The sequence below is a fragment of the Cupressus sempervirens genome, chromosome 8 (assembly GCF_028749045.1).
Source record: "Cupressus sempervirens isolate cs-2001-9-10 chromosome 8, ASM2874904v1, whole genome shotgun sequence".
In the NCBI taxonomy this organism is placed as follows: domain Eukaryota; kingdom Viridiplantae; phylum Streptophyta; class Pinopsida; order Cupressales; family Cupressaceae; genus Cupressus; species Cupressus sempervirens.
This window is the reverse complement of record NC_143125.1, coordinates 42,542,600-42,569,667: the sequence shown is the minus strand read 5'-3', so window position 1 is coordinate 42,569,667 and position 27,068 is coordinate 42,542,600. Positions and strand designations below refer to the sequence as shown.

The 27,068-nt window shown below is 37.0% G+C and overlaps 1 protein-coding gene across 1 annotated transcript in view; it reads right to left on the bottom strand.

Annotated features, from left to right (window-relative positions):
- LOC149541485 (Pentatricopeptide repeat (PPR) superfamily protein) overlaps nt 1–27,068 on the bottom strand; it is a 131,467-nt gene that overhangs the window by 20,992 nt on the left and 83,407 nt on the right. Inside the window, exons 5-7 of the mRNA XM_089796738.1 lie at nt 23,102–23,186; nt 22,029–22,448; nt 10,486–10,593 (exon numbers count right to left, since the gene is read on the bottom strand). Of these exons, the coding sequence (XP_089652864.1) occupies nt 10,486–10,593; nt 22,029–22,448; nt 23,102–23,186 (613 nt within the window). The remainder of the gene's footprint in view (nt 1–10,485; nt 10,594–22,028; nt 22,449–23,101; nt 23,187–27,068) is intronic.

The following is a 27,068-nucleotide window of genomic DNA, read 5'->3' as shown; positions in this document are numbered from 1 at the left end:
AAAACGAGGGTCGGGAATCTAGTCTGAACTCACCATGAGCACCACTGAGAGAGCTAATCTCGTCTAAATTGTCCTGAACCCTCCAATGACTCTTTCAAAGTACATTTTTTCATAAATATGGGAACAGTAAAGATGGCATGTGATTGCTCAAGTTTGTCCATCAAGAGCTTGGAACCACTAACATCTAATCTTTGCTTGTTGCTAAAGCAACTAATTTAATGAAAATAATACTCTTTGGCACTTGAAAAACATTCATAGCATCAAATGTTAGGACAATTCAATTATGGGCCACAAGCATTTTTGTCCCTCATGACAAGTGGCCCCCTTTATCCATGAAGCAACTCAAGGTGGAAAAACTCGATCACCTCATTGGGTAGCATTGAAGTCTTATCAAAATGGTCTCACCTTAATAGTCTTCATAATAAACATCAAAACAAGTGAGGGCTAGTTAGGAAGAAATTTTTAGGTCATCCTTCTTGGTGATCCTCAGTGTGTAGACAACTTAAAATATGAGGAAATACCAACTCGTTGAGTGATTCAGTTAGAGTTGGTATTTATTCTCTCCTTGCTAGGGAAACCCTATCAGCCGACTGGATGGTTCTGACGGTGTTTCTGTAGCCAACGGAATTATGTCCGGCAGTGTTTCTGTATTCTGCAGTCGACTGGATGGTTCCGGCGGTGTTTCTGTAGCCAACGGAATGATGTCCGGCGGTGTTTCTATATTCTGTAGCCGACGGGGTGATGTCCGACGGTGTTTCTGTATTCTGTAGCCGACCTCGTCAGTAAATAGTTTGTAGCGGATAGAATATTTGTGGCCGATGGACTCCTTCGGGAAGGTTCGGCAGTAGTATTTATATCCCGTCTGGGATCATGGTAAAGCATCAATCATCTACTATTGCGAATATAATTCTGCTATTCATGTTCATTGTCTATATGCGTTCATTTTCTTTACCTGTACGGTAAACATTTGGCGTCGTTGCCTTATGAATCTGGAAGGTGGGAGGAATGAAGATTAATGCCAAATCAGCTTAACAAGGATCAAAATAAGGCGAAGGGAAAAGATGGAATCCGTACTGCGCAAGAGAATTTAATTCTGGCACAGCAAGCCGAACGCCGACAGAGATTTCAGAAGATTGCCAACGGACACCGGAGCGCGGAAGAATTGTTGGAGAAGACTCGGCAGCGGGTGGAATTGGTGGAAGAAGCACGGGAGGAGTTCTTGAACTTGTGTTCGCCAAGGGAGGAAAACTTTGACGAAAGAGTATTAACTTGCACGGCTCGCAGTGCCGACGAAGCACGAGTGTGGAGTGATCTCTTCGTCTAGGATAGACTTCCACGGGAAACAATTTCAGAGGATCCTTCTTCTTCACCAAGGTTTGCAACAGTTGACACCTCCGGTGCGGAAGTGCAGACCGTCGGTGCGAGAGTGCAGACCGCCGATGTGGGAGTTCAAACTGCTGGTGTGGGAGTGCCGACCGCCGGTGTGGGAGTGCCGACCACCGGTGTGGGAGTTCACACTGCCGGTGTGGGAGTGCTAACCGCCAGTGTGGGAGTGCCGATTGCCGGTGTAGGAGTGCAGACCTCTGGTGTGACAGTGCAGACCTCTAGTGTTGTGATGGCGGGACCCAAAGAGAAGCTGCCGAAATTTGAAGGCAATGGTACAGCCGACCCCATCCGACATTGTAAGACATGTGAGACAATCTGGCAGGCAAATGGAATCACAGATGCCGACGAATGGGCCAGGCAATTTCCGGCAACCCTACGGGGTGTCGCGATTGATTGGTTTTCGGAATGGATCCGCAGAAGCTGGATACCTGGGATAAGATTAAAAAGGAGTTCCTAGCGGAATTTAAACTTTTATGGGACGATAATGAAATCGTAGTAGAGATTTTCAATATGAAACAGGGGAAGCACGAAACTGTCCGTGTCTATGCCAAGAGATTAAAAGACTTAATAAACAAAATGGAAAGCAAGCCGACGGACGGATTGCAGAAAAGGTGGTTTGTGGACGGCCTACGCTCACAGTTGCGGAGGAAAATGAAAATTGTGCCACCGTCATCGTATGTCGATGCTTATAACAGAGCACTGGACCTTGAAAGTGCGCACAAGACAAAGAAGAAGAAAACTAGCTCCTCTGACTCTGATGACGACGAATCTGCTGGAGATGCTAGCAGCGACAACGAAGGTAGTAGCCAAAAGGTTCGTGCCTTACAGAAGGATATGGTTCGAATGATGGAGTTTAAAAATATGCAGAAAGAGCCAAAAGGTAGTGAACTGTGGTGCATGGAATGTAAGACCGACGGTCATACTAAAGGATTGTGTCCGAAGAACCAATTCTGTGACATCTGTTAGATCATGGGACATTCGACAAAGGACTGTCCCTTTAACATGAAGACAAGAGGATCTCCGCAGGTGCTTCTTACGCAGCAGGCTTCCCCATCGGGCAGTAACGGAAATGCAAACATTGATGGTGCCACATCCAGAGGGTATAGGAATAATAGCAGAGGGCAAAATAACAACAATGCAAATAATAACAATAATAATGGAAGCCGAAGTCGAACCCAGTATGATGCAAACGGACGGCCGATCGCTCAATGCCGAGCATGTAATTTGTGGAGTCATTTTGCGCGGGATTGTACAGCGGCAAACACACCGAAATTATTATGCAGATGGTGCGGACCCAGCGATCACGAAGATTTCAAGTGTCCAAAGTCTGGAGTAAACTTGATCACTGTCGGCATGGATGTAGAGGAGGTTCTCGCAATTACACGGAGGCAAGCGGAGGAAAAGAGAAAAGTGGGGGAAGCGCAGGCGGACATTGCAAAGGCATCGTCGGTGGGGACATCTCAGTTGAAGGACATCACCGGCACCTTGGCAAGGAACTTCGCAGAACAAAACATTGTACGACAGATCTTACAAACGGAGATACCGGTCAAGATAAGTGACCTTCTCACAATGCCCCAGTTACGGACGGCCATTTTGAATCATACACCGTTTCCGAAAGCACCGGAGGACACAGGAAGGGATAGTAGGGAAGTGATGACAATAGATCCAATGCACTCACATCCGGACGGCACCCGACGGTCGTCGAGATGGGGATTTTGGGAAATGTTTTGACAGACACAATTGTCGACGGAGGGTCCGGCGTGAATGTGTTGCCGGAGAATACTTGGAAGAAGTTGGGAAAGCTGACATTGTGGCCACCTGCATTTCAGTTGCTCACGGCAGACCAGCATGGAATCAAACCATTGGGAATCTTGAAAGTGCAACCGGTAACAATTGGTACGCAACCATTTTTATTGGATTTTGTGGTCATTCCATTAAAAAGAAAAGGATATGATGCTATTCTGGGACGGGATTGGTTGGTGCAAGCAAAAGTAAAACATGATTGGAAACGAAATACCCTATCAATGGAGCGCGGAGGCAAAAGATTCACAATTGACCTGCATACACAAATGGTCGATGAGGAGGCAGTATCGTTAGATTCAGAAAGTGACAGCGAAAGTGATGACGAAGCAAAGAGGAGAATGGAACCAGACGAAGGAGTATTGAGACTTGACGGAGGATCGAATGATGACAACCTGGACTCGGTGAATGGTTTGTTCCACTGGCAGATAGAAGACTACGAACTGTTTCCGAGTTGCAATATGTTAACGGTCGACGAACGTGACAAAACACAGGAAAATGAATGTCCGGAGGAATGCAGGGAAGCTGAAGAAGGAAAAGCTACCATGGCTGAAGCTGAGGGGAAGAACATACTCTGAACACAGGAAAACGAAAGATCCCACTCTCCGGTACATGGTGAATAGACCGCGCGAAAAGAAAAGGTTACACCGTAGCATAAAATTAGTGGAAGGGCACCGACAGCAAGGAAATAATCTAGTTGCGCGACGACCGCAGGCACATTGAGCGACGGAGGTGGCATAGAACAAACATAAGCCGTACGACAATCAGAATGAAATCAAAGTGGAAAAGTTTAAGGGCAAATGGGTTGGACCATATCAGAGCCGGGAGGTTGGCGACAATGGAACAATCAAACTGACGACTTTGGACGGACAGGAGATGGCTCAGTCAGTTAACGGATCTAAGTTGAAACCATATCGTGCAAGAAAGTTCTTGCCGTCATTGAATCCTCCATCGTCGTCATTACAGGACTCTCTCGCGGCGACGTCATCTGAAGGTACCGCTGTTATTTGATGTATTAGAATTTGGAAAAAAAAAAAAACAAAAACAAAATATTTTGAGAAAAAAAATTAAATTAAATTAAATTTTGAAAAAAAAAAAACAAAAAGCGGGCCCCACGGACAAAAAGGCCCGCGGACTAAAAAGTCCTGCTGGCAACTGCCTATCCACGGGCAGAGAAAGTCCCGCGGACAACTGCCTGTCCGCGGGCAGAGAAAGACCCCGCGGGCAGCTGTCCGTGGGCACAAAATTTTTTTTTTTAAAGTCCTTTGCCAAGCAAGCCCCGCGGGCTTAAAATATACTTTATAAAATGCTGGAAATCTCTTCCACGAGTAGTCTCCGCCGGCATGAAGAACTCCTCCTGAGATTACACGAGTTGCAGATGAAGAACTCCGCCATCTTAAGACTCTTCCACGGGTTGCAATTGGAGGACAACGTTCCTGTGCATTAAGAAGAGACAGAGTCGAGCTTAAAACTTAATTTATGAAGATTGCAAAGGCAGTGTCAAGTGTTTGCTGTTAGGGATTGGCGGACATTATTCCGTGTAGATCAAGCCAGTAGCCGATATCAGATGAAGTTTTTTCTATTACCTCCCTGAGTCGTTCGAACGGAGGCCTGGGGAGAATTGATTCTGTGTGCCATGACAAGCTGGCGAAACAATAACAGACAAACAGAAGAGGGGTTGCTATAAAAAAAAAAAAAAAAAACGACAATAGATTCAAGTTGTTCAAAATGAGTTACAGATGATGCCAAAGGAAAGGGGATGCATCTGTGGTTGTTAGAAAGAGTGCAGAATCGACAGAAAATGACAGAAATGGTGGGTTCCATGCATTCCTGTGTGGGTTGCGAAATGCTAATTTGGTGCTGCCCCTCGACCCCACCGGGGGCGTTGCCCCTTGGACCCTCATTCGTGGGAGTCTGACTAGTGTAGAAGAGTTGAAGTTGCTGCAGGCATGGACTTTCTGTGTACCAGAGGCACTTGGAGTAGGTGTTGGCTAGGAGGCTGTCTTGGTGGATGCGTAGAGAGCTCGGGAGGAGCTAATCATCTAGTTGGAGGCAGTGCAGCGACACTTGGCTCAGGGTACCGTGGAATTGAAAACAGAGAAAGCAGCACAGGTGGCGATCAAGATCAGCTTGAGGAGACAGTATTGTGTTAGCAGAGGCTACAGATGTAACAAAATGAATGTGGAAGTGATGTGACAGAAGCAGATTTTTCTCAGATATGGCAGTAATTGTGTTAGCAGAGGCTACAAATGTAACGGGATGAATGTAGAAGTGATGTGGCAGTGTTGTTAATTTGTCTCAGATATGTTGTAATTGTCGTCCGGAGACGACTTTTCTTTTTGGGGGGGATGGTGTCAACCGACTGGATGGTTCCGGCGGTGTTTCTGTAGCCGACGGAATGATGTCCGGCGGTGTTTCTGTAGCCGACGGAATGATGTTCGGCGGTGTTTCTATATTTTGTAGCCGACAGGGTGATGTCCGGCGGTGTTTCTGTATTCTGTAGCCGACGTCGTCAGTAAATAATTTGTAGCGGATAGAATATTTGTGGCCGACGGACTCCTTCGAGAAGGTTCGGCGGTAGTATTTATATCCCGTCTGGGATCATGGTAAAGCATCAATCATCTACTATTGCGAATATAATTCTGCTATTCATGTTCATTGTCTGTATGCGTTCATTTTCTTTACCTGTATAGTAAACAAACCCCTCATATATTATTTGTAGAGCATATGGAATTTCCATATTACTCCTAAGCATAGTTACATCACCCTGAGGGACGGGGGGACAAGTTTTCGGGCAAGGGGGGCAGAGGGGCCTTAATTTGAGGATGGCGGAGGACGAGAACGGGGGTTGTGTGTATATACTATATACTATACATGTGGTACTTCAAATGCTAGTTATGAATTTATTTATGACAATATAAGACATAAAGATGTAAAATACTAATTTACTTAAGTTTAAATACTTGAGCATTGCACTGAACATTGAACATGAAAGTGGAACATTGAACAATAAATATTAAAATTTTAAATACTCGAATCAGAAAAAGGAAGAGTTCAAACTTTTATTATATAAATATTAAATTAATAAAGAAAAGTCATCGATATCAAAAACATGAATATACCATAATAAAGATGATTACATTGAGCAACATGATATGATATTCAATACAACCAATAGAATATTAGAAAAATGTTTTTTTTTTTAAACAAATTTTAATTTTTTGGTTGATAGGGGACACGCAGCTGCTCTTGGAGGGATCAAGAGGCTTGTTCCCGTCCCCTATCCCCTCAGGAGACGTCGAGACATCCCCGTCTCTGCCAAAACAGTGGCAAACTGGTGGCGTCGCTGGAGGCACCAGAACAACATCCCCTCGTCCCCATCTCGTAGACATCGGGATTTTGGGGGTAGGGGTAGGGAGGTGGGGACGCATCCCTATGTTACACTACTCTAGAGTATAAAACAATTAGTGGCTTGTTTGACAAAATAAGATTCTTACTGGTAAACAATTAAAATCTTGTTAAGAGGATTATTAAGAGGGGGTTTCATGGGACTATGTATCTATTTAAGATGTTCCAAAGCTTGTGAATCCCAATCTCACCTCCTCTCCGGGTGCTGAAGGCCTCGATTTTGATTTCTTTCTCTCTGTTTCTTTGTTTTGGGGTACACCTTTGTAACAAGTTGAGTTTTGTTTTTTACACCCAAAAACAAAATTCCCAGTACTGCAGCATTACCTTTATCTTGTATGTCATTTCTTCAGATTGACGAAAACAACAGAATTCACAACAATACAACTAACACAAAGAACACACTGATCTGAAATGATAATTGATACAATTAATATTCAATATTAAACAAAGGAGATGATACTTAAAGCAATTACGATAAGATATTTCCATAACAAAAATGATCGAGAACTAAAGACGGAGCAAAAATTTATTCCATTAGATAACATAAAGTTAATAAAAATGAACAGAATTCAAAGAAAGTTAATTACATGACCATTATATTAAATATTGCAATATTACTTTAATTCCCTCCTTTAACTGTCATTCTACTAAATACCATACAAAAGACATGACATATTTTGTATATGATTTGGCCATAAAATAGCTAATCAGCCAACTGCTTTCTACAGAACTTCCCCATATGACAGAGAACAAAAAGAAACTAAGTGCCTTCCAACTTGATGTTGGGTAACAAAGCCATCCCTTCCACTATCTAGAGACACGAAAACCAAGATCACCTTCTCGAAAAGCTTCAATATTCGTTGACGAAGAATCAACAAAATACTCTAAAATCATAATTTTGCCAAAATTCATGAAAAGAATCTAAGGAAAATGACACCCAATGACCTTCCTTTACCTGTCAACTAACTACCATACAAATGACATGACATATTTTGTACATCATTTGGCCACAAAACTATTGATCAGCCAACTTCTTTCTACAAAACTTCCTCATATGACCAAGAGTACAAACAATTGTGCCTTCAAACTTGGTGTTGGATAGCAAAGCCATCCCTCCCACTATCCAAAGAGACGGAAACCAAGATCACCTTCTCAAAAAGCCTTGATATTTTTTGATAAAGAATCAACAAAACACTCTAAAATCACAATTTTGCCAAAAGCCGTCAAAAGAATCTACAGCAAAACAACACCACAATTATGTGGAAAAATTGCCAAACCCAATATGCAATGCTGAAGTCAAACAATTTTGTACCAAAATTGTCAAAATCTTCATTTTGTAGACAAAATTATAAAAAGTCACAATTCTGTCAGGAAATTTTGAAAATGCAGAAAAAGAAAACCACAATATTTGGGAAAAATCATCAAAATGTCCTCCACATTTTTAGGAAAAGACCCTGCCTTGTTTGAAATCATTCAAAACCCACCATGCAAAATACATTAGGTCAAAAGAATCACAATTTTTGGAGGATAAACATGAGGAAAAAATGAATACCCCTATTGAGGGGGAAAAAATAAGCCTCAGTTGCAAGAATAGAGAACCTGGCAAATCTGGAAAATTTTGTTTTTCTAATGAAAAAAATGGAAAAGAAATCTGCAAAAACCCCAATTTTTGTTTTTTTTTTTTTTTGCCAAAAACTGAAAACCCTTGATTTTATTTGAAAAATCCAAGAAATTTTTTTCTGAAAATTTCCTCATGGAATACTCGAGAAAGTCTCATATAATTCATGTTGAAACTTGCAATCTTTGGGCATTTTGATACTCTATTAAAATATTATTTATAAGTACTTAATATTCATAATTAATATGTCTAGCATATTGAAACTTGCAACCTTTGGGCATTTTGATATTCAAATAATTACATTTATGAATGTATGAGTTGAAAGCAATTTGAATTAACTATAGCATTGGGTTACATTATGATTATATATATGAATTTATGAATTTCAACTGAATAACTATGCATAATGTATACGATGAATGATTTTAGATTTTTTTTCTTATATTGAAGATTGTTTACAAACCTTGTGCTCCTTATGAGCAACAACATGAGACTTGCAAGCTTATTTGAGCTCCTTACAAGAAACCACACCAAAATCAACAATTAGAAGACCAAGAGTCACCACTTGGAATCCACCTTTTCACAATTAGACAAATACAACCAATGGAAGACCAATAGTCACAACTTAGAATTCCACAAAGATGTCCCTCTTGGGATTTGAACCAAGCTCTCTAAAATGAGAACTTGTTTCTTTAATCAACTACACTAAACCCCTTGGACAATGATTTTAGATTTATCAATGTTATCATATGAGTATATTTGAAATTCAAATTTCCCTCTAGTGTCTCCAAAATTGGAAATAAAGAAAAAATCAGCTGCATAGAGGAAGCATGTCTAACTTCTAATTAATAAAGCAATTCAACTATTCTTCAAAGGGATCAGGTAGAGTGGTGAAGATGCTTTTAGATTTTATGGTATAGTGTGATAGAGTTAGTCTAAGGTCTCAAGGTCCCACCATATAATATTTTCATCATCAATTAAAAGGTTTTTGGTGGATGTGGAGGTTGGGGAGAATTTGGTAGCTTTGCTTCTTCATCCAGATCCTAAGTTGAGGAGAATCTTCAGGACTTGAAACAAATATGTGTGGCATAAGAAACATTTACTAGGTTGGAAGGTATTGATAGTTAATGGTTGTCAGAATTACAATCTGAAATGTTTCTTCAGTTTGATTCTTCTTGACAAACTGAGGCCGATTCAGTTCCCTGCTAATGCAGCTCCAGCCAGAGTTTTTTAATTAAAAACCTTCCCTATGCTACTAGAGATGAAGGTCATTGGGTTTTCTCAATAAGTTAACAAGCTTTCTACTAAAAAAGGGTTATGATGGGCAAGGTGAAGTCCATGAAAGAGGAGGTTGCTGCACTCAAATATATAATCAGGGAACTCCTTAAGACAATACTAATTAGGAGAGAATGATTACTGAACCAGGAGATAAGGTTCATGTTCATGGCCTAGTTATAAAATAACCACAAATATGAAGTCATATGGAATGCAAACTAAAAAGTTGGTGAAAAGCACTGCATAGTCTTTCCATGTTTAGAAACAGCAAAAGGCTTTGCTCCTATGTAACAAAATATTTGTAGGAGTTGACAAATTCTCCATGGCGTATTAAAATGTAAGAATTTGATATTCTTTCGCATATAATGTAGCTGTTGAATTATGTAATATTTTTTTCTCAGTTTCATATTTTTTTCAGTAAAGGTTTTATTTTAAAAGCAACTCCAAAGTAAACTGCACAGATTCAGTCAGGCTGAAATGTTAGTTTTGTCTGGACTAATGAAAATCGAAACCAAATGTTTGTGGCAAGTGGTTGATGTCATTGTGACTTTTCTATAGTAATTTATCTCGTAACTTTGTAACTATGCAGTGTATAGAAAAAATGGAAAGCAGATCCAAGAATGTAGGGTAGGTTCCCACTTAATAGGATATGCAAACCAGTAAGTGACACACGATGATATATTATTCTTGTCTCTTTCCAACATTTAGTGAAAATGTTAGGCCAATCTACAAAGCAGGGTGGCTTCCCAGCTAATAGGAAATGTGAAACAGTTCCGTGACATGTGATGATTTATTATTGATCTATGTCATATTCTATTATACTAGAGTTATAATTTATTCATGTGTCTATAACTCTCTATATCTGAATTCTTAAACCTTAGTCTATGTTTGTATTGAAACAATAACTAAGCAAATTAACAATATTCTGAGTTCGTCTATAATTCCCAAGGTTATCGTATTTGCCTTTATTACAGGAGTTAGATAAGCAAAGCACTGACCTCTTGTTCTGCATCTTGAATTAGTTCCTTAAGACGGGATTGTATAAGATCATATTGTGATAGAAGCTGTTGTCTGAGAGCCAATACATCCACCATCCTCTGAGGAAGCTGCATTAAGATTGGAACACATCAAAACCAGCATAGCATTGGGAATAGAAAGAAGCCATGTATATAATCTCATTCTGAGTTTTAGATTTTAAGAGCCATAACTGTGGCTTATTTTAAAAACTAACCATAGCAATTAAAGGATGTCTGAATAATTCCATCAAACAGGCCTATGTAATTGTGAGAATAATTGATAAAACAACGTGTTAGTTGTCAAGATGGATTTAAATATGTACTTATCAAATATAGATCTAGCAATTACATTGTTCTCCTTATCTTTCATGTTGAACAGAAAAGGAGGGCAGAAACAGGGACAAGATGATGCAAGAGAGATTCAATAGAAGCAAACACTAAAAGGACACAGTGAAAAGATACAATGGTCTATTATATTGATGGAAATGGTAGTGTTGAGAGTCAAGCCAGTTACCAATGACCAGTTCATATGTAATTTGAATAACACTAATTAGGCTATATAAAAATCTACTGTGTTACTTCTGCTATAATAAAAAGTGGTTAGGCATTCAAATTTCATATAGTCACTATAGCTATCAGATTATATAACTTCTGTAAAAACGTCATACATTCCTCTCCTTTGATATCTGGACCAGCAAGAAGATAGATGCAAAAACAATCTGTATATGTTCAGAGAGTATCAGACGAGTATTTAAAGTACATGATTGTGTAAATTGGAACAGACTGAAAGAAAGGTAAGCACAATGACAAAGAACTTGTAAAAATTGGTAATCGTGTTTCCAACCAATTCATCATAGGTGAGAACTAACTTCTAGGCATCGAAAATCCCTACCATGATTCATATGATTGCTCTTAAGTCCAGGCTCTCTCCCAACTTGGCAGAGCACCTTCAACTGTTTATGAACAGTGATGGCAATATACCAGATGACATGATTATGAAGTTGAGTAACAACATTAGGAAGAAAGTTAAGTATTCTCTAGAGAGCCATTCAATGTGTGACAAAAGGCAGAAACTTGGCTCAGCTTACCACACCTATAACTGAACTAGGAATGGTTTGAAGAAGTTGGATTATATATTCTTTAGCATCAGAACATTTACCTGATGAACAGAACACCAGTACAGACTTTTTTCTGCATTTCAAATTGCATCAATTCAATTTATGTACAGAATTTTTAGAATGCCTTAACCCCTCAAAGTTGTGGTCAGAATTTTTCAATCTGGTTAGACATCTCGGTTGGAAGTATTTACTATTAACACAATTTATGAAGCATATGGAGCAGGCTTCTCCCAAATTGGAGAGAAAGTAACACTACTTGCAATTTTGAAAATGAATGTATTATATAAGCTGAGGCCATTGTAACAAAATTTGATAGTGTTCCAAATGTACTGACACACACTCTTCAGTATGATGCATGGCCAAGAGAATACATATTTTTATTTAAATTATATTGGGAAGATAGAAGAACCATATAGGAAAAATTGGCAACCTGCACTTGAAGCTACAACATTTTGGGATCCATAACTGAAGATTTATCAAAATCCTTTGAATTGAAATCTTCACAATGCCTTCCCAATGAAGCCCACTGAACCAATCTTGAGCTTATTCTATGCATTCGAACTGATTTGTAGTGTGTTTTTGTCAGCATGTATTGATTCTCTTCACCTCTGATTCTTCTTATTAGTGAGTACTGATACTGTCTTCAATTGGAAATGACAACAGAAGAATATTTAGCAGACATTCCATGCACATCGCTCCAAAAGCTCTGGTTTTGAAGACAATTTAATCACCAATTAATAACCAATGAAAAAGCAATGTTCCCACACATGATATGAAAATATCAAATAGTAAAGAAAGAGGAAAGGCTTCAAACTAGTTCTTCCAAAGAGTTACATGGTAGAATTTACAACATGGTCTTCAAGTACCTATGAGCTCTCCTGCTAAAAGATGACATGCTTTCAATAGATCTCTATGGACCATTCTTACCAGACCAGGCAATCAATAATCATCCATAAATGAAAAAAAAACAGTTTTGGAGGCCACTAATCCAACAAAACAATCGGTACTGAATTCATTTTAACACCTTTCTCTTGAGTTCCAAGTTTACAACCCTAGCTCAACCCAAAAGATTTGTTGATTTCGGCACTTGATAGGTGCTTCCAAACAATATCACTGAGATAAAAACAGAAGGCTGTCCATTTTCATAAGGAATAACAAGAAAACAAGGAGGCATTTTTTAACTTAGTCTCTGACAAAACATCTATGGCTCCAATTTCGGTGGCATTCTTTTTGGCATGAAATTTATATTTCCTTCTGCGATGGTTAAACTCCCGAGTCCCAACTCAAATTCAAGAGTGCTGCCACCTAAAGAAGCTTCCATTAGTAATCCAGAATAAAGTAGCTGACTGCCACAGCCGCTATTCTCATACAAATGGTTCGGTGCATTGTAATTTTATATGGATGTAATCATCACTTAGCTTATACCACTGCAAAGTAGTCCATCATGGCATATTGATATTTTTAAATTAACAAATCCAAGACTTGACTCCCTATTAAAATCAACTCACTCAGTGTGTCAAACTATGAATTTCCAATGATTTTCTCATTCCATGGTAGGAGTGAGCACCAACATGTAATACTGTCTACAACATATCCTAAATTTCAAAACATCAAAATATTAAGAGCTGATCTTTTCAAAAGTTGGAAACATTAACATAATATTATATAGATTTCCTCATACCATCTAGAATTATAAATAATTGTGGGCTATTAATTATTAAGTAGTGAAATTTTGACTTTAAGTGATTTTATATGTACTATGTTTTGTCAATGGTACAATACTTCAGCAAAGATATTTTCTATGTTACGGATATTAAAATATTGTAATGTTTCTTTAATGGTCATCTTAGTTGCTTTAGGAACTTTACTTTTCTGTTGTTAGTTCACGATTGTTTCGTATAAAAACATCATCTATACATCAATTATCCATAACATGGTATCAAAGCGCGTCAACGGGGGTTCTTTAAAATTTGAGGAATTTTTAAAAATGAAAATTTTGTGGCATCTTGATTTTATGTGAATTTTTTATAACAAAAATTCATGATATTTACCTTTGAAAGTCGAGGGTTTTGTGAGAGCCTGCAAATTGAAGCCATTTTTTTTGAGAGTTACTTGTCTGAAAAATTTGAAGGCATTCACAATTACTTTGGTGACAGGACATTTTTTCTTCCTGCAACTGGTGTTTTATTTATCTGACCTCTCTCGTGAAGTCATTTCTGCCACTCATGTTTCCATTTCGTAACCCACGAGAACATCATATCACAATCCCTACACACCTAGGATACAACTTCATTGAAGCCCTCAGAGATGCATGCTACTGGGTAAGGAAGTACAAAGATCAACACATCAAACTTTTCCAAACTGCACAAACAAAGGACTGATTTGTGCAAAAGAACACCAATACTTTCCACACTCTAGTTTTCAATGTGTGTTTATATGACTAAACTGGATCTCATTCAAGTATACATTGGGCCTCTAAGCAACATTCAATCAAATAAACATTCCCTCCAATTTCTCCACGGTTAGAGAATCCTACAGCTTTGCCTACAAATTTGAGACCAATACCAAGCACAAGACCAAGAAAGAATTTTGGGTCAAAGCAGAAACAGAGAACACAAAGGAACTCAACAAAGTTCTAAGAAAGAAAAAAAAAACTTATGGCAAATTGAAAAGAAGTATACATTGCACCCAATATCAAGAGATTGACAGACACAATGCTGGAGTTACCATATGAATGTCATCACTGTCTGGACAATTGGTGACCGAACTAAAGACTAAACCTAATGAAAAATAATCGCTCTCATTGTATAATTATGAACAGCATGATGTTGCCACTGCCAGGTCATTAGCTTCCATTAGATTTTTGTGTTCTTCATCCCTTGCCATTAGCACCAACCTTGGGCTCAGCTTGGCGATAACTGTCTCAAACCTCCGCAATTATTATGTGCTATCAATTCTTCCTGCCCATGTTCTGATGAAAATATTCTCACATACCCCATGCATAACAACAGGATCCTCCTTAATTAAGCAGCCAAACGCTTCACAGCAATTATCAGGCAATCAAAATGTTCGCCAAGCTTAACAACAATTACACCGGATGACCTTTGTATTTTCCCTTCTAATGGATTGGAAATAATAATTAAAGCCAAACATATTCTGGTAACCATGCTCAAATATTTATAGCAGTCACTTTGGAGCGTTAAAATTAAAACAATTTCTTGTACTTTGTACGCCAAATATATTTTGCAAACAATTTAACATTTAAAAAATAATATTCCTCCAAGCAAGATATAAGCACTGAATACCTCTATCCTGCAATATTATTTCTGCAAATTTGTCTCTATAGGAGACTTTCCAAATTTGGCTCAACTGTGAACTCCATCACAAATCCACAACTTTGGAAGAACTAGGTTTTCATCCAACTCTCCTAAACTCCCGAAGGTTTCCATCTCCAAATATTCAAACATGTTTATCAAATCCTAGCATGCTGACTTCCTTTTGTCCAACCTCCTTATAGAGGACTCCAAGCAGCATCTAGAATGTCAGGCTGACTTGACCAACTTACTTATATTTGGAGAACTTATTTAATAGGGTGACATTTTATAATATTTTATTATCATTTAATTTAATCAATTAATTTTTATTATTAAGTCATCATTTAAGTTTTTCATTTATTTTGACAACTTAAAGAAAATCAATTATATTAATCTCACCTTAGAAAATTGGAGACATTACAATCTACCCTATCCAAACATTGCTTGTCCTCAAGCAATTCTTCTACACCACTAGGATCCCAAACTAGTCATATGAGTAGCCCTATATCACACTGCTGCTCCGCTCTAATGCAATCAACATTATTTAAATCAGAAACTCTGTCATGTAGAAGAATCCCTATGGTTATGCTAATAACTCTCCTTCCAACAACGTCTCATCATAATCCTGCCACTCAATATTCATGTTGTACAATGAAGTTTGAATAATATGTTGTGTATTCATTAGTGGTTGGATACCCATCTATTCCACATACTCCAATCTGCCCATCATGGATGCACAATAGGTTGAAAGTGATGGAATATTGTCATTGATGTCAAAGATGAACAAAACACTTAGCATCATCACCATCCATGTCAAAGGTATGCATATGAGGAAAATTAATATCAAGGACAAAATATTCATTAACACTTCAGCATTGCAAATCAGTATGAATGCATCTATGGTTGTTGAACTTGAAGGGGAGATAGATTAACTTATTATTGAACTGAAAACTGCAATAGAAGAATTTTCTGATGAACTTATTCTGGAAAGACAGTTATACCAAGTGTCAAGACGCATGTGTGACTGCATTAACAAACATCTGCAAACAATATATTGAGTATGAATGAAATGAATGTTGGGCATACAAAGTCATTATAAGCACCACAACGATGTATTTGTGAAGTCTTGATAAACAATAAGCAAGTTAGCATATGAGTTAGACAGTCTCAAATCATACAAAAAATAAATGATTAAGAAGCAGCCCATATACTGCATGTAGAATGTATTTGAAATACTCTTAACTTGAGGAGAAGCCCGATAATGAGAATGGGTGAAAGGAAATGCCTTTTCATGTTTGAAACGTCACACACCCTTACGGGTAAGATATAAAAAGGAATATGTCATTTGAAAAATAAATGTAAGTAGATGGGGGAGTTATAAGAGGATAATAGAAAAAATCAGATTTTTAATCTGATATATACGTTCATATAGACGAAGTGTGAATGTAAATAAGAAGAATATATAAGTCAATATAAAGTGGAGTGTAAAGCAGAGAAGAAGTCAAATGTAAGGTATAAAAAGAGTTAAAAAAAATTAAATAATCAGATTGAAAATCTGATATATATATATATATATATATATATATATATGTATGTATGTATTGTGATTGAAGAAAAGTATATATCTTTGTTTGACTTCAGGAAAGGGAGAAGATGTATAAATTTATACATATAAGAGAAAAGTGTGAAATAAAATGTTCATCATCAGTTGAAGTAAGCAACATTGACAGGGTGAAAAATTTGTTTCTGTGCAGTGGGTTGGTGCTCACGAAGATAGCAAAGGGAGTTGGAGCTTCTAGTAGGTCAGAGCCTATGAAGTGTGGGAGTTGGAGCTTTCAGTGAGTTGGTGCTCATAAACATAGAGGTTGGAGCCTCTAGTAGGTTGAAACCTACAATACTTTGTGAAAGAACAAAGTTCATTTAAAAGCATTTATTGTCGTGGTTTTCTCCCGCATTGGGTTTCCACGTAAATCTTTGTGTCACTGTGTTTATGTGCATAATTGTTGATTTCAGCATTTAAAGTAATTAATTGAATAAAAGTTTTAATTTGGAAAAGGCTGTTAATATTCTGATTCAACCCCCCTCTCAGTATACTCGTGTGCTATTCAGAAAGCTCATGATGAAATGTCAAACTTGAGAAACCACTTACAACTAGATTCTCTTTACAACTTGGAGAATCAACTCGTATGGTTCTCCCTTCATTCAACTCGTGATTATACATGGTTGTGATCATATTTGTTACTAGTGCTTGTGGTGCTTCAATCACCAAGCCCTTTAGTATTAGCGTTTCCCTTTCTACCATGAACTCCAGATCCATTTTCTGAAATGTTGAATGTATAGACCAAAAGAATGCGAACATTGGATAGTTAATATATGAAATCGGAATCGACAATCCCTATCTTATTTGACTCATCAGTGATAGTGTATGCATCAAAATCAATGTTCATTTGTAGTATTCTCTCGTTGCATTTCCTCTTAAACAATTCAACCATCATAACATAAAACCCTACAAATTCTTCAAATGGCAATCCTCCACTTGCTACCAAGCTTTCACACACAAAACTGTGAGTTGCACCACTATCCATTAAGCATGTTACTTGCTGTCCATTAACCAATCCTCCTACTCTAAATGGTTAATACCTAGAAGCTCTTGAAAGTAAAAGTATAGCACCATGTACAAAGGCTACAGTATCTTTCTCCATGTTGTCACTATCAAGTATTATCAACAATGTCAATGACATCAAAAGTAACTTCTATCTAATACCATTGACCCTTACCATGACATCTATGACCAAGCACTCAAGCTTGTTACAAGTGAAGCACAACTTCCTGGACAACTCATCTTGCTCACAAATTACAGCTTCTTATTATCTTCCTTACTTGGCTTTCCTCTTGATTACCTTCTTTTGCTTGTCCTTGAAATTGATTTTTCCCTTAAAAGGAAAGTTGTTCTTATTCTTCAAGGCCTCCAAATCAAAGGCTTTTGCAATGGCACATTGCAAAGCATTTGGATTAAATGACCTTATAAATCCTTTGAGAAGTTCAGCTGAGCCTTGAACAAATAGGGCAATGAGTCTTTTCTCTGTTACATTTGGAACCATTACTACCAACTTTTGAAATTCTACTACACAATCCTCCACATTGCCCTCGTGTTTCAACCATTCTAATCCTCTAAAATGAACTTCTAAATCTGTCCTATCAAACCTCTCAATCAACCTTTGACTAAATTCTTCTACAGTGGAAATAAATTCATGTCTCTAGACCACAATTCTATGATACCACCAATCATGAGGTACTCCCTCCAAAAGCAGGGTAGCAAACTTAATAGCCTACTCTTCATACATGGTATTCAAAAAGAAATATTTTGCAGCCATAACCTTGTTGATGCACCACTTGGCCTATCAAAGTTTGGGAGTGTGACCTTTCCCAAACAATACTGAATATCCTCCCCTTCATACCCTTTCCTCCTATGCCGTCCTTTTAGTCCACAATATTTAGTGAAAGTCATATCATTCTTTACTGCTTTACTCGGAGCATGGTATTCAGTGTGAATGCAATCCATCTCACTAGTTTGATCAGGTTGGCTTTCACCCACATTTTCATTTGTCAAAATTTTAGCCCTGAATGATTTGTGACTAGAACTTTTTGTCCTCCCGCAACCAATTTTCCTTCACTGGAATCGCTTCCTTCACTCCTCTCATTCATGAGCTTCTCACCATTTTGTTTCTAGATGATCACTCTCTTAATCTATGACATTTCTCTTAATGTTTCAGACATGTTCAGAAGTAACTCTTCAATAAAATCTCTTGAAGAATACCTTCACGGCATCCTCCTCTTCATCCCCATCCTGCTGCCTTTCTTCTTTTCTCGTTGCAGATACCTCTGTGTTCTTTTGCTCATCAATTGACCCCATAGGCTAACAGGTTTGTGAACTCTGATAACATTGTAAAGTTCCTTTTTCCAAGCTGTCCCAGAAATGATAATTCTAAGTTTCTTGAAACTTCTATTAAGTTGTTTCAATTCTAATATTTTTCTTTTGAACAATGCTGAAAATCAATAAAATGCAGAGATAGCAAAACAAAGAGCATACAATAAAAATCATATAGGCAAGTCTAGTACATCAGTGGCCGTGCCAGGAGTATAGATTATAATAGCAAGATGACAGATAAAGCGCATTCACTATAAAACCCCTTAAGCACATCAATTGATAAATAGGATATTCATATTTTCGACAAGTCAAGTTGTACTATTGCTATCAAGATACAACTGTGTAGTTCTTGAGTCAAACTCATTGACTTGTCTTGAGCTGGAGTAGCAGTGAGATGGGCAATCTCTCAAGAAGTCCTAGTACTTCACTCTGTGAACATCACTTAGATACAATGAGTGCTACATGTTCCATTCATTCTCATTAGAGATGGTTCTTATGCACCACTACTCATGAAACATGGCTCAATGAGTTTGACTCAAGAACTACACAATTGAATCCAGATAGCAATATCACAAGTTGACTTGCTGTGAGAAATATCTCCTACTTATCAATACATCTATTGTACATAATTCTAAATCTGAAATGAACAACAGCCTAAAAGGAACAGAGATCCAGAAGTATTATCTGCATCCAATATCAAGAGATGGGCAGAAACAATGTTGGAGTCACCATATGAATGTCATCACTGCCTGCATAATACACAACCAAACTAAAGACTGAGCCTAATCAGAAACAATCACTCTTGCTGTTGGATTTTTACGTTCCTCAAACCTTGCCATAAGCACTAACCTTAGTTTGTCGATCACTTCATCACAGATCCCTGCGCTTAATATGTGCTATTGATTCTCCCTGCCAAAGTTCAATGAAAGTCTTCTCACATACCCAACCCATAATAGCAGGATGCTTCTTAATTAAGTGGCCAAAGGTTTCATGACAATTATCAGGCAATTTAGATGTTCGCCAAACTTGATCACAAATAAGCAATAATAAAAAGAGCCAAATTTATTCTCATAACCAAGCTCAATATGAATTATTTGTGGTGGTCACTTTGGACTTTGGAGTATTAAAATTAAAAAATCTGCTTTTACTTTGGACCCCAAATATATTCTGAAGACAATATAAATTCATAAGATCAAATAGATTCCACAATTCATGACATAATCTGCAAGTTGTCAATCGAATCCAGAAACAGGTTGCAGATCAATATAACATTCAGAATTACCTGAGTAAGATATAAGCACTGGATACCTCTGTCATGCAATATCTTTATTTCTGCAAATTTGTCTCTATAGGAGACTTCACAAATTTGGCAGGTAGCTGTGAACACCATCACAAATTCACACCTCTAGGAGAACTAGGTTATTGTCTGTCTCCAAAAATTCCATACTGCCTATCAAATCCCAGCATGCTGACTTCCTCCATCCAACCTCCTTATAAAGGACTCCAAGAAGAATCTAGAACAATAGGCCAACTTGGCCAGCTTAATTGTATTTGGCAAACTTTATTTGATAAGGTGGCATTTTATAATATTTATTATTTTATTATCATTTAATTAAATTAATTAAGTCAAATTTAAATATTTCATTTATTTTTGACAACTTCGGGGTCATTACACATGCTCTCAAAGCCTTCGTGTAAGACAGAACAGATCTTTAAAATAAAGTAGCACTTTTTCTATTTAAGGGTTTGTCCTACTTTCCCCGTTACAAATAAAAACCACCATAAGAAATGTTGTCAGGAATGTAAATGCTCAAGAATATTTAATTAGATGTCTAATGAGACCTCCAGGATTCATGCTAACATTACTCATTCAGCATAAACTGCATGGATTTTCACTCAAAATGAACGTTCTATGTCAGACTATGTTACACATCTTTTGGTAACAAAGACAGAGACTTGGGACAATGGAATGAGTTTCTGGTATGGCAAAATATATTTCCCACATTTAGGAATAAGAGATGGCATATCATACAAATATATGAATATTATATATTTTCATTTCTTTTTAAAAGTAGAAGTAAACTTCTGTAGCTATTTTCAAATAAAAAATCAGTATCATATTGACCTAAACAACCAAGTACACAAACATTCAAACATCTACAATTCAAAATTGAAACTGATACAACAAACATTATCAATTCAAATGAGATCTGAAATAAGAAACTATAGGAAATGGCTAGCAATAAATCAAAAGTATGAAAACTTGTTGCTTCCATTACCATTTTGGAATTTTACAAATATAAAAAACACTTGTCTAATGAGCTAAGAGCCTCAGAGTATAGAAACTTAGCATAACTTCTGAAGTGAAATGTGAAAATAAATAGTTAAAATTAAAATGAAATCTAAACCTGAAACTGTAGGAAACAGCTAGGGATTTCTACGATCTGCAGGAAAAGACCACGACTTTCCATAATCTTCATGAAAATTGGGCAAAATCTCCCTTAATGTTCCCCCAGACATTATTACATGATACAAGATCCTTCAAAAAAATGGTTGGAGACAGCTTCTAAAGGAGTACTTGATGAGTGGAAATGGAGGATGTGAGCAAGGCAACTGGAGCAGGAAAATTAGGTGTTAATAGAATTCACATGTATATAGTCACAGGAGATCTTATTGTTGGCAATTCTAATTAATCGCAATTTTCAAAATGTTTGTCCTATCATACCCTATTTCACACACGTAAATATCACAATCTACAAGGCAACATCTATGACATTAGAACAACTGATGTAAAAATCACAACTACAAATGGTATTTTGAGTTAATAATTTCTAAGCATGCAAATGATTAAAATTAAATAAAACATCTTATTGATATTGGATCTTCACACCTTATAAACATCAAGAATAGAAACATGGGAGAGAATTTTATCTCTGCTAAAAAAAGATCTATATTCTTTTAACCTATACTGCAAGCTGATAACCAAACAATGACTCCTGTAAATAACATATTATCTCAGACAATGTCTCCTTCAGAAGAAAAAAGGCTACTTGAAACTTTCAACTCCAGAAACAAATGAAAATTTCACCCCTGAACTATAGCGACAAGGATATGATGATTTACTTAACACATCGTAGGCCCATAAAAATCAGATTTTCAATATACCTTACTCAATTGTGGTAAAACTAAGGCATTAACAGCAGTGCCTAAAACAGTAGCCGAAACAGCAACAGTTGAGATGAGTTTAGGCAATGTAGGATCAATGAATGCAGTGGCAGCATCTCCACCAGCAAGTAAAGCTAATGCAGGAATAATAAATGAAGCCTCAAAGGAAGCTGAACTGCCAGATTTGGGAGGAGCTCGTAAAAGCCGGAATTCCATCCCAGTTACATGGTTTGTTATAGACATGGGCTCACCAGGTCTCCATCCAGGAGTCCTCGCACTTAATCTGAGAGGGCCCATGTTCCTTCCAACATTCGACGGAGCTGCTAATGCAACTGTTGCTCTTTCCCCTTCTTGTACGGGAAGATCAGCAGAATCTGTTGCAAACCTGTGTGTACGAGCAAGTCCATTTGGAGCACGAATCTGAAATAAATTAAAGAACAGTTATCAGCTGAACATCAAAAGCCACAGGATGTGCACATTAAGAAAAACATCATGTTATTATACTTGTTTCTCTCAATTTGAACATGAAGAAACTTCAAGTTATTAACTTTATAAATGAAGAACCTTATCCTCAGACAAAATTACTTCTCTTCATTTTCAGACAACTCAGCAAAATTATAGTTTAATGGGAAGCTTAATTATACTGCAAACAAACTATAACCAGCTACTCTGGCAAGAAAGTATAAAATGACAACTTTTAATGCACAATGTTATGGAATGCAAAAGATATAAATCTTACAAGAAAACAAATGGATACTAGAGACAAAATTCACTCACAAATTGTCCAACTACATATATCTTCAATTATTCATTCAGACTGCAACTATATTATATTTCATTATTCATTTGATCCTAACAACATTGAATTTGAATTTTTGCAGCATTTCAAACCACTGTATTATATTTCATTATTCATTTCATCCTTGAAAATATATTGGGCCATTTCTGCTGATAAATTTCAGCCAATATTATGTGGGATCTCTTCAAGTAAACTATTTAATGAACCTGGCTCTTGTATGCAAACTTATCCAAAATCCAATTCACATATGTGGAATAAAAGCAAGGGGCATTACCATAATTGAATGAACAGCAGCAGGGAGGCTTCGCTTTATAATTTGTAAGAATCTCATTCCTTTTTCCATCAGTGAAATGTTTGTGCTGCGTTCGCCAGTGAGCAGATCCTTAGAAACAAACAGAAATCAAGCATAATCAACAATCTAAGTCAAACTTACATAGAAAAACAACTTAAGTTTCTAGGTTATGAGCACTGCAAAATGAACCAAAAAATTATCCTCTTCCATGCTTTCATTAGCAAAAGAGTGGGAACAGGATTCTAATCTCAAGTCCAAAGCAAACAATTATGATATAAAATGGTGTATAGAAGTGGCACACATTGACTTTCACAATCTAGCAATAAAATTATAAATATTTGAAACCCTGCTGAAGGAACTCTTCAAGGAATGACAGGATTCCAATGACAACACATATGCAGTATTGGTGTTCATGACCTAAGGATCCAATGTTTCCATTGGGTAGGGAACACTACCCTTGTCAAATCATGTATGCTTCATCGTTGTAAATCAAGATCCCAAGATTGTGTCTGCGATTTGATTGCCTTACTGACAGCTTAATTTTTCTCCCAAGCAAATGTCAAAAAAGCAATGCAACCAACCCATTGAAATCCTACAGCATGCAATCAAGTAAATCCTTACCCTTCTTTGCCAGTAGGGCCAAGGACATTATAGTAGTTATTTGTGTTCTTTTACCCAGGTTCATTATGGAATTATTTGTTAGTTGAGAAGCAGGTTCCCAGATGACATTAAGGATAAGCACATATGAATAAACTAACGCTCGAGATGGTTATGGTGTATAGTACTTATTTGTGACAGAAAGAAAATAATTATACTGATTGTCCACAGCTAAGCAAAAGCAGTTAATATACTATCAAATATTTGACATACAGTAACCAAAGAATATCTAAGGTATCTCCAAGTTGTCTCTAAAAAGGGAAAGCAAAAAATGTTATTGCATATGGTAATCAAGCCCATCCCCAGGTCCTCTCTCAGCTACACTCCCAGCAGCTCACATGGTGTAAAATGTTGAGTTTTAAGCATAATTTCTGCAAATGTAATAAAACTGCCATGGTTATAGGTGTGTTCCAAATGCAGATTTAAATCTCATATAAATATGAGAGGAGACATGTCTCATGACAAGACATGTCTCTATGGTTTAATCATCATTTAATTAATAATAATATATTAACAAAAGTTATAATATGTATAGCAATATATATATATATATAATTTAAAATTTAACATGGATAAGTATATGTATGAAATGATGTTTGCCAATAACAATAATGTATCTCAAATTGAATCAATCCGACTGAAGCTACAACCTTAACACTCCCTCTTAGCTAGGGAGGATTTGTAGAACACATTATGCTCTCGAGTATATGAAGAGATATCATCTCAAAATGATATTCCTGGAATGGCATATTTAAGGGTATCAACATAAATCCATCAACTTAGATGTTATCTTTCAATATAATCAGAAGTATGATTCAACAAGAAATATCAATCATATGATATTCATCATACGTATATTCTTTTGGTATGTGCACTGTCATCAAATCCTTGACACCTACCAAAAGAATATGTTATATCCTAGAAGGATATGAGTTTTCTAATTTCTGGCACTCCGAGACAACAACTTAACAAGAAATCACAATGTCACAGTTTCTATCATGACAAGTATCATGATCTTCGGCACTCTGGGACAACAACTTAATGAAGTTTGATCATGATACATTCGTTATCATGACTTCCAGCACTTTGGGACAACTTAATGAACTCGGTCACGATAATAGGTCTACCATTTATAAGATCGTCACCTTACAATGGTTACCTTTTGTTTTTATATGTCCATGAAAGATTGTCACCTTTCATTACATATCATATGCGAAATATTAACCACCATGAACCAGGTCAGAGGGTGGTACAAGGGCCTTAACCTCAATTCTCTCTCACAGAGAAGAATGCATTACAAGGAATTTCACTTAGAACTTTTCCCTTATAGAGAAGAGATCACACTCCAAATTTCTCTCTCTAAACAACAATCCTGGGAAGTCAAGTCCTCTAGTTACTCCCTTAGAGCTCTCTTCGCCTAAGGATGCTTGTCGAACTCCCTCTGAATCTAATATCGATCTTCCTGACTTTCTAGTGATAAGTGAATACTTCTTCATGATGTACCACTCTTCTTTTCTTACAAGATCAACTTCAGATGCGAAGGAAAAGATCAAGGAAAATATCTCATATAGTACATATAAAAATGCAAATGACAAAGAGGCTATAATGAGTAGATAAATGTAATACTTTAGAATAACAAATACTTATCTGTATGTCAACATCTTTAATATTAATGAATCCAGTAAGGGCTCATCACATCAAAAAAATGCCTCCCACGGGAAATGAAACACTGGTTAAGGTAATTATCCACCCCCCACAATGTAAAATTTCCCACTCCTATGCATCACTGCTTCTCCATTAATTTCCAGCATATGAAGTCGACCATCGTTTGTTGTAGTAACCATCACAAGATCACTTTAACATTGGATCATGGAACTTCTTATTCTTGTTGTCTTTTGCTCAAAATATGCTCCCCAGTTTGTTAGATTTTATTTGTATCCTACATGACTTGTAGTTGTTAGCCAACCTTTTGACTTGTCTTCTAGCATATAGATAGTCAACATCAGTTACTATTTCTAAGAGGCCAATTTTCATGAAAACGGCTTCCAATTCCTTAATTTCAACCTTTCAGATTTTATGGCGTTGCTCCCTTTTTAATTATTAAACATAATATAGGGATAGTTGTATAGCAATCTGCTACATTTAATAATAGATTGTCTTATCCTCGCCAACTTATATTGATAATAGACAATTTCCTCTATAATCCATATCACAAGCCTTACATGATATTCATGAATCATAGTGATGCAATAAATTTCTCAAGATCGAGTATATCCAACTGTCTTTTATAGACTAATGGTCGACCCTGGCCAAATTCCGCAAGTTTATGAGTTCTCTTTGTCAACTCATTATTGGATGTTGACTTCATGCCAAATATCATCACTATTATATCTTGTCTCTGTCAAAAATTCCTTGATCTTCCTGAAGAAACACTTGATTTTATTACAGAAATGGCTCCAAATGGCTCAAAACTGTCCTACATGCTCCTACCTCCAACCATCTCGATGACAACTCAGAGTTCAATATTGAAACTTTATAAACAACAAGACTTTTCAGCTTTTATGTATTCTCCTTATGATTATCTTCAATAGTAGGCTAACAATCTTTTCACAACATCGTGAACAACTTGACTCAACTATTATTCAAGAAATGCCACAACCTGTCAATGTTAATCCCTACCCAGATTGAAGTTTTGACAGAAGCAAATTCACCAATAATATGCAGCAGGTAGGTAGCCATTTCCAGAGGATTATGCCGTACAAACATATTCTCCTTTTCATATTCAACGATGATCTCCTAATATCTTACCAGTTCTAGCTTAATTTGTTTGATACCATATTTATCTCGGGTTGATTTCATCCTTTGTCCAAGAGTTATTGTGATTTTGAATGAGCTCTCTCTAAATAAACTGAACTATCTCCTCTGAAATGGCTAACAATACTCCCTTAATACTATGTAAAGGGGTCAAAACTCTACATCGCATTGTTTAATATGTGACTCTGAATGTTAATCCCACCTCTTAGTGTCGCCTCTCTTATCCTTAACTAGTCGGTGATTAATTTCACTTAATATTCCCGCGACATAGAAGTTAGGTTATCCCCGACAATACACTTTCTTATGTGCGATAATAATGACTTGGTTTTCTCTTAACCTTTGATAAAAACGAGTGTGCTGCCAATTATGATGGTAGATTTTTTATGTATATTGTGGTGCACGAATTCAGTCAAAGGAGTTTGATGATGTTTCTAATATACATTTTTTTTGTACTTGCAGTCACTTGTGATATCTCTAA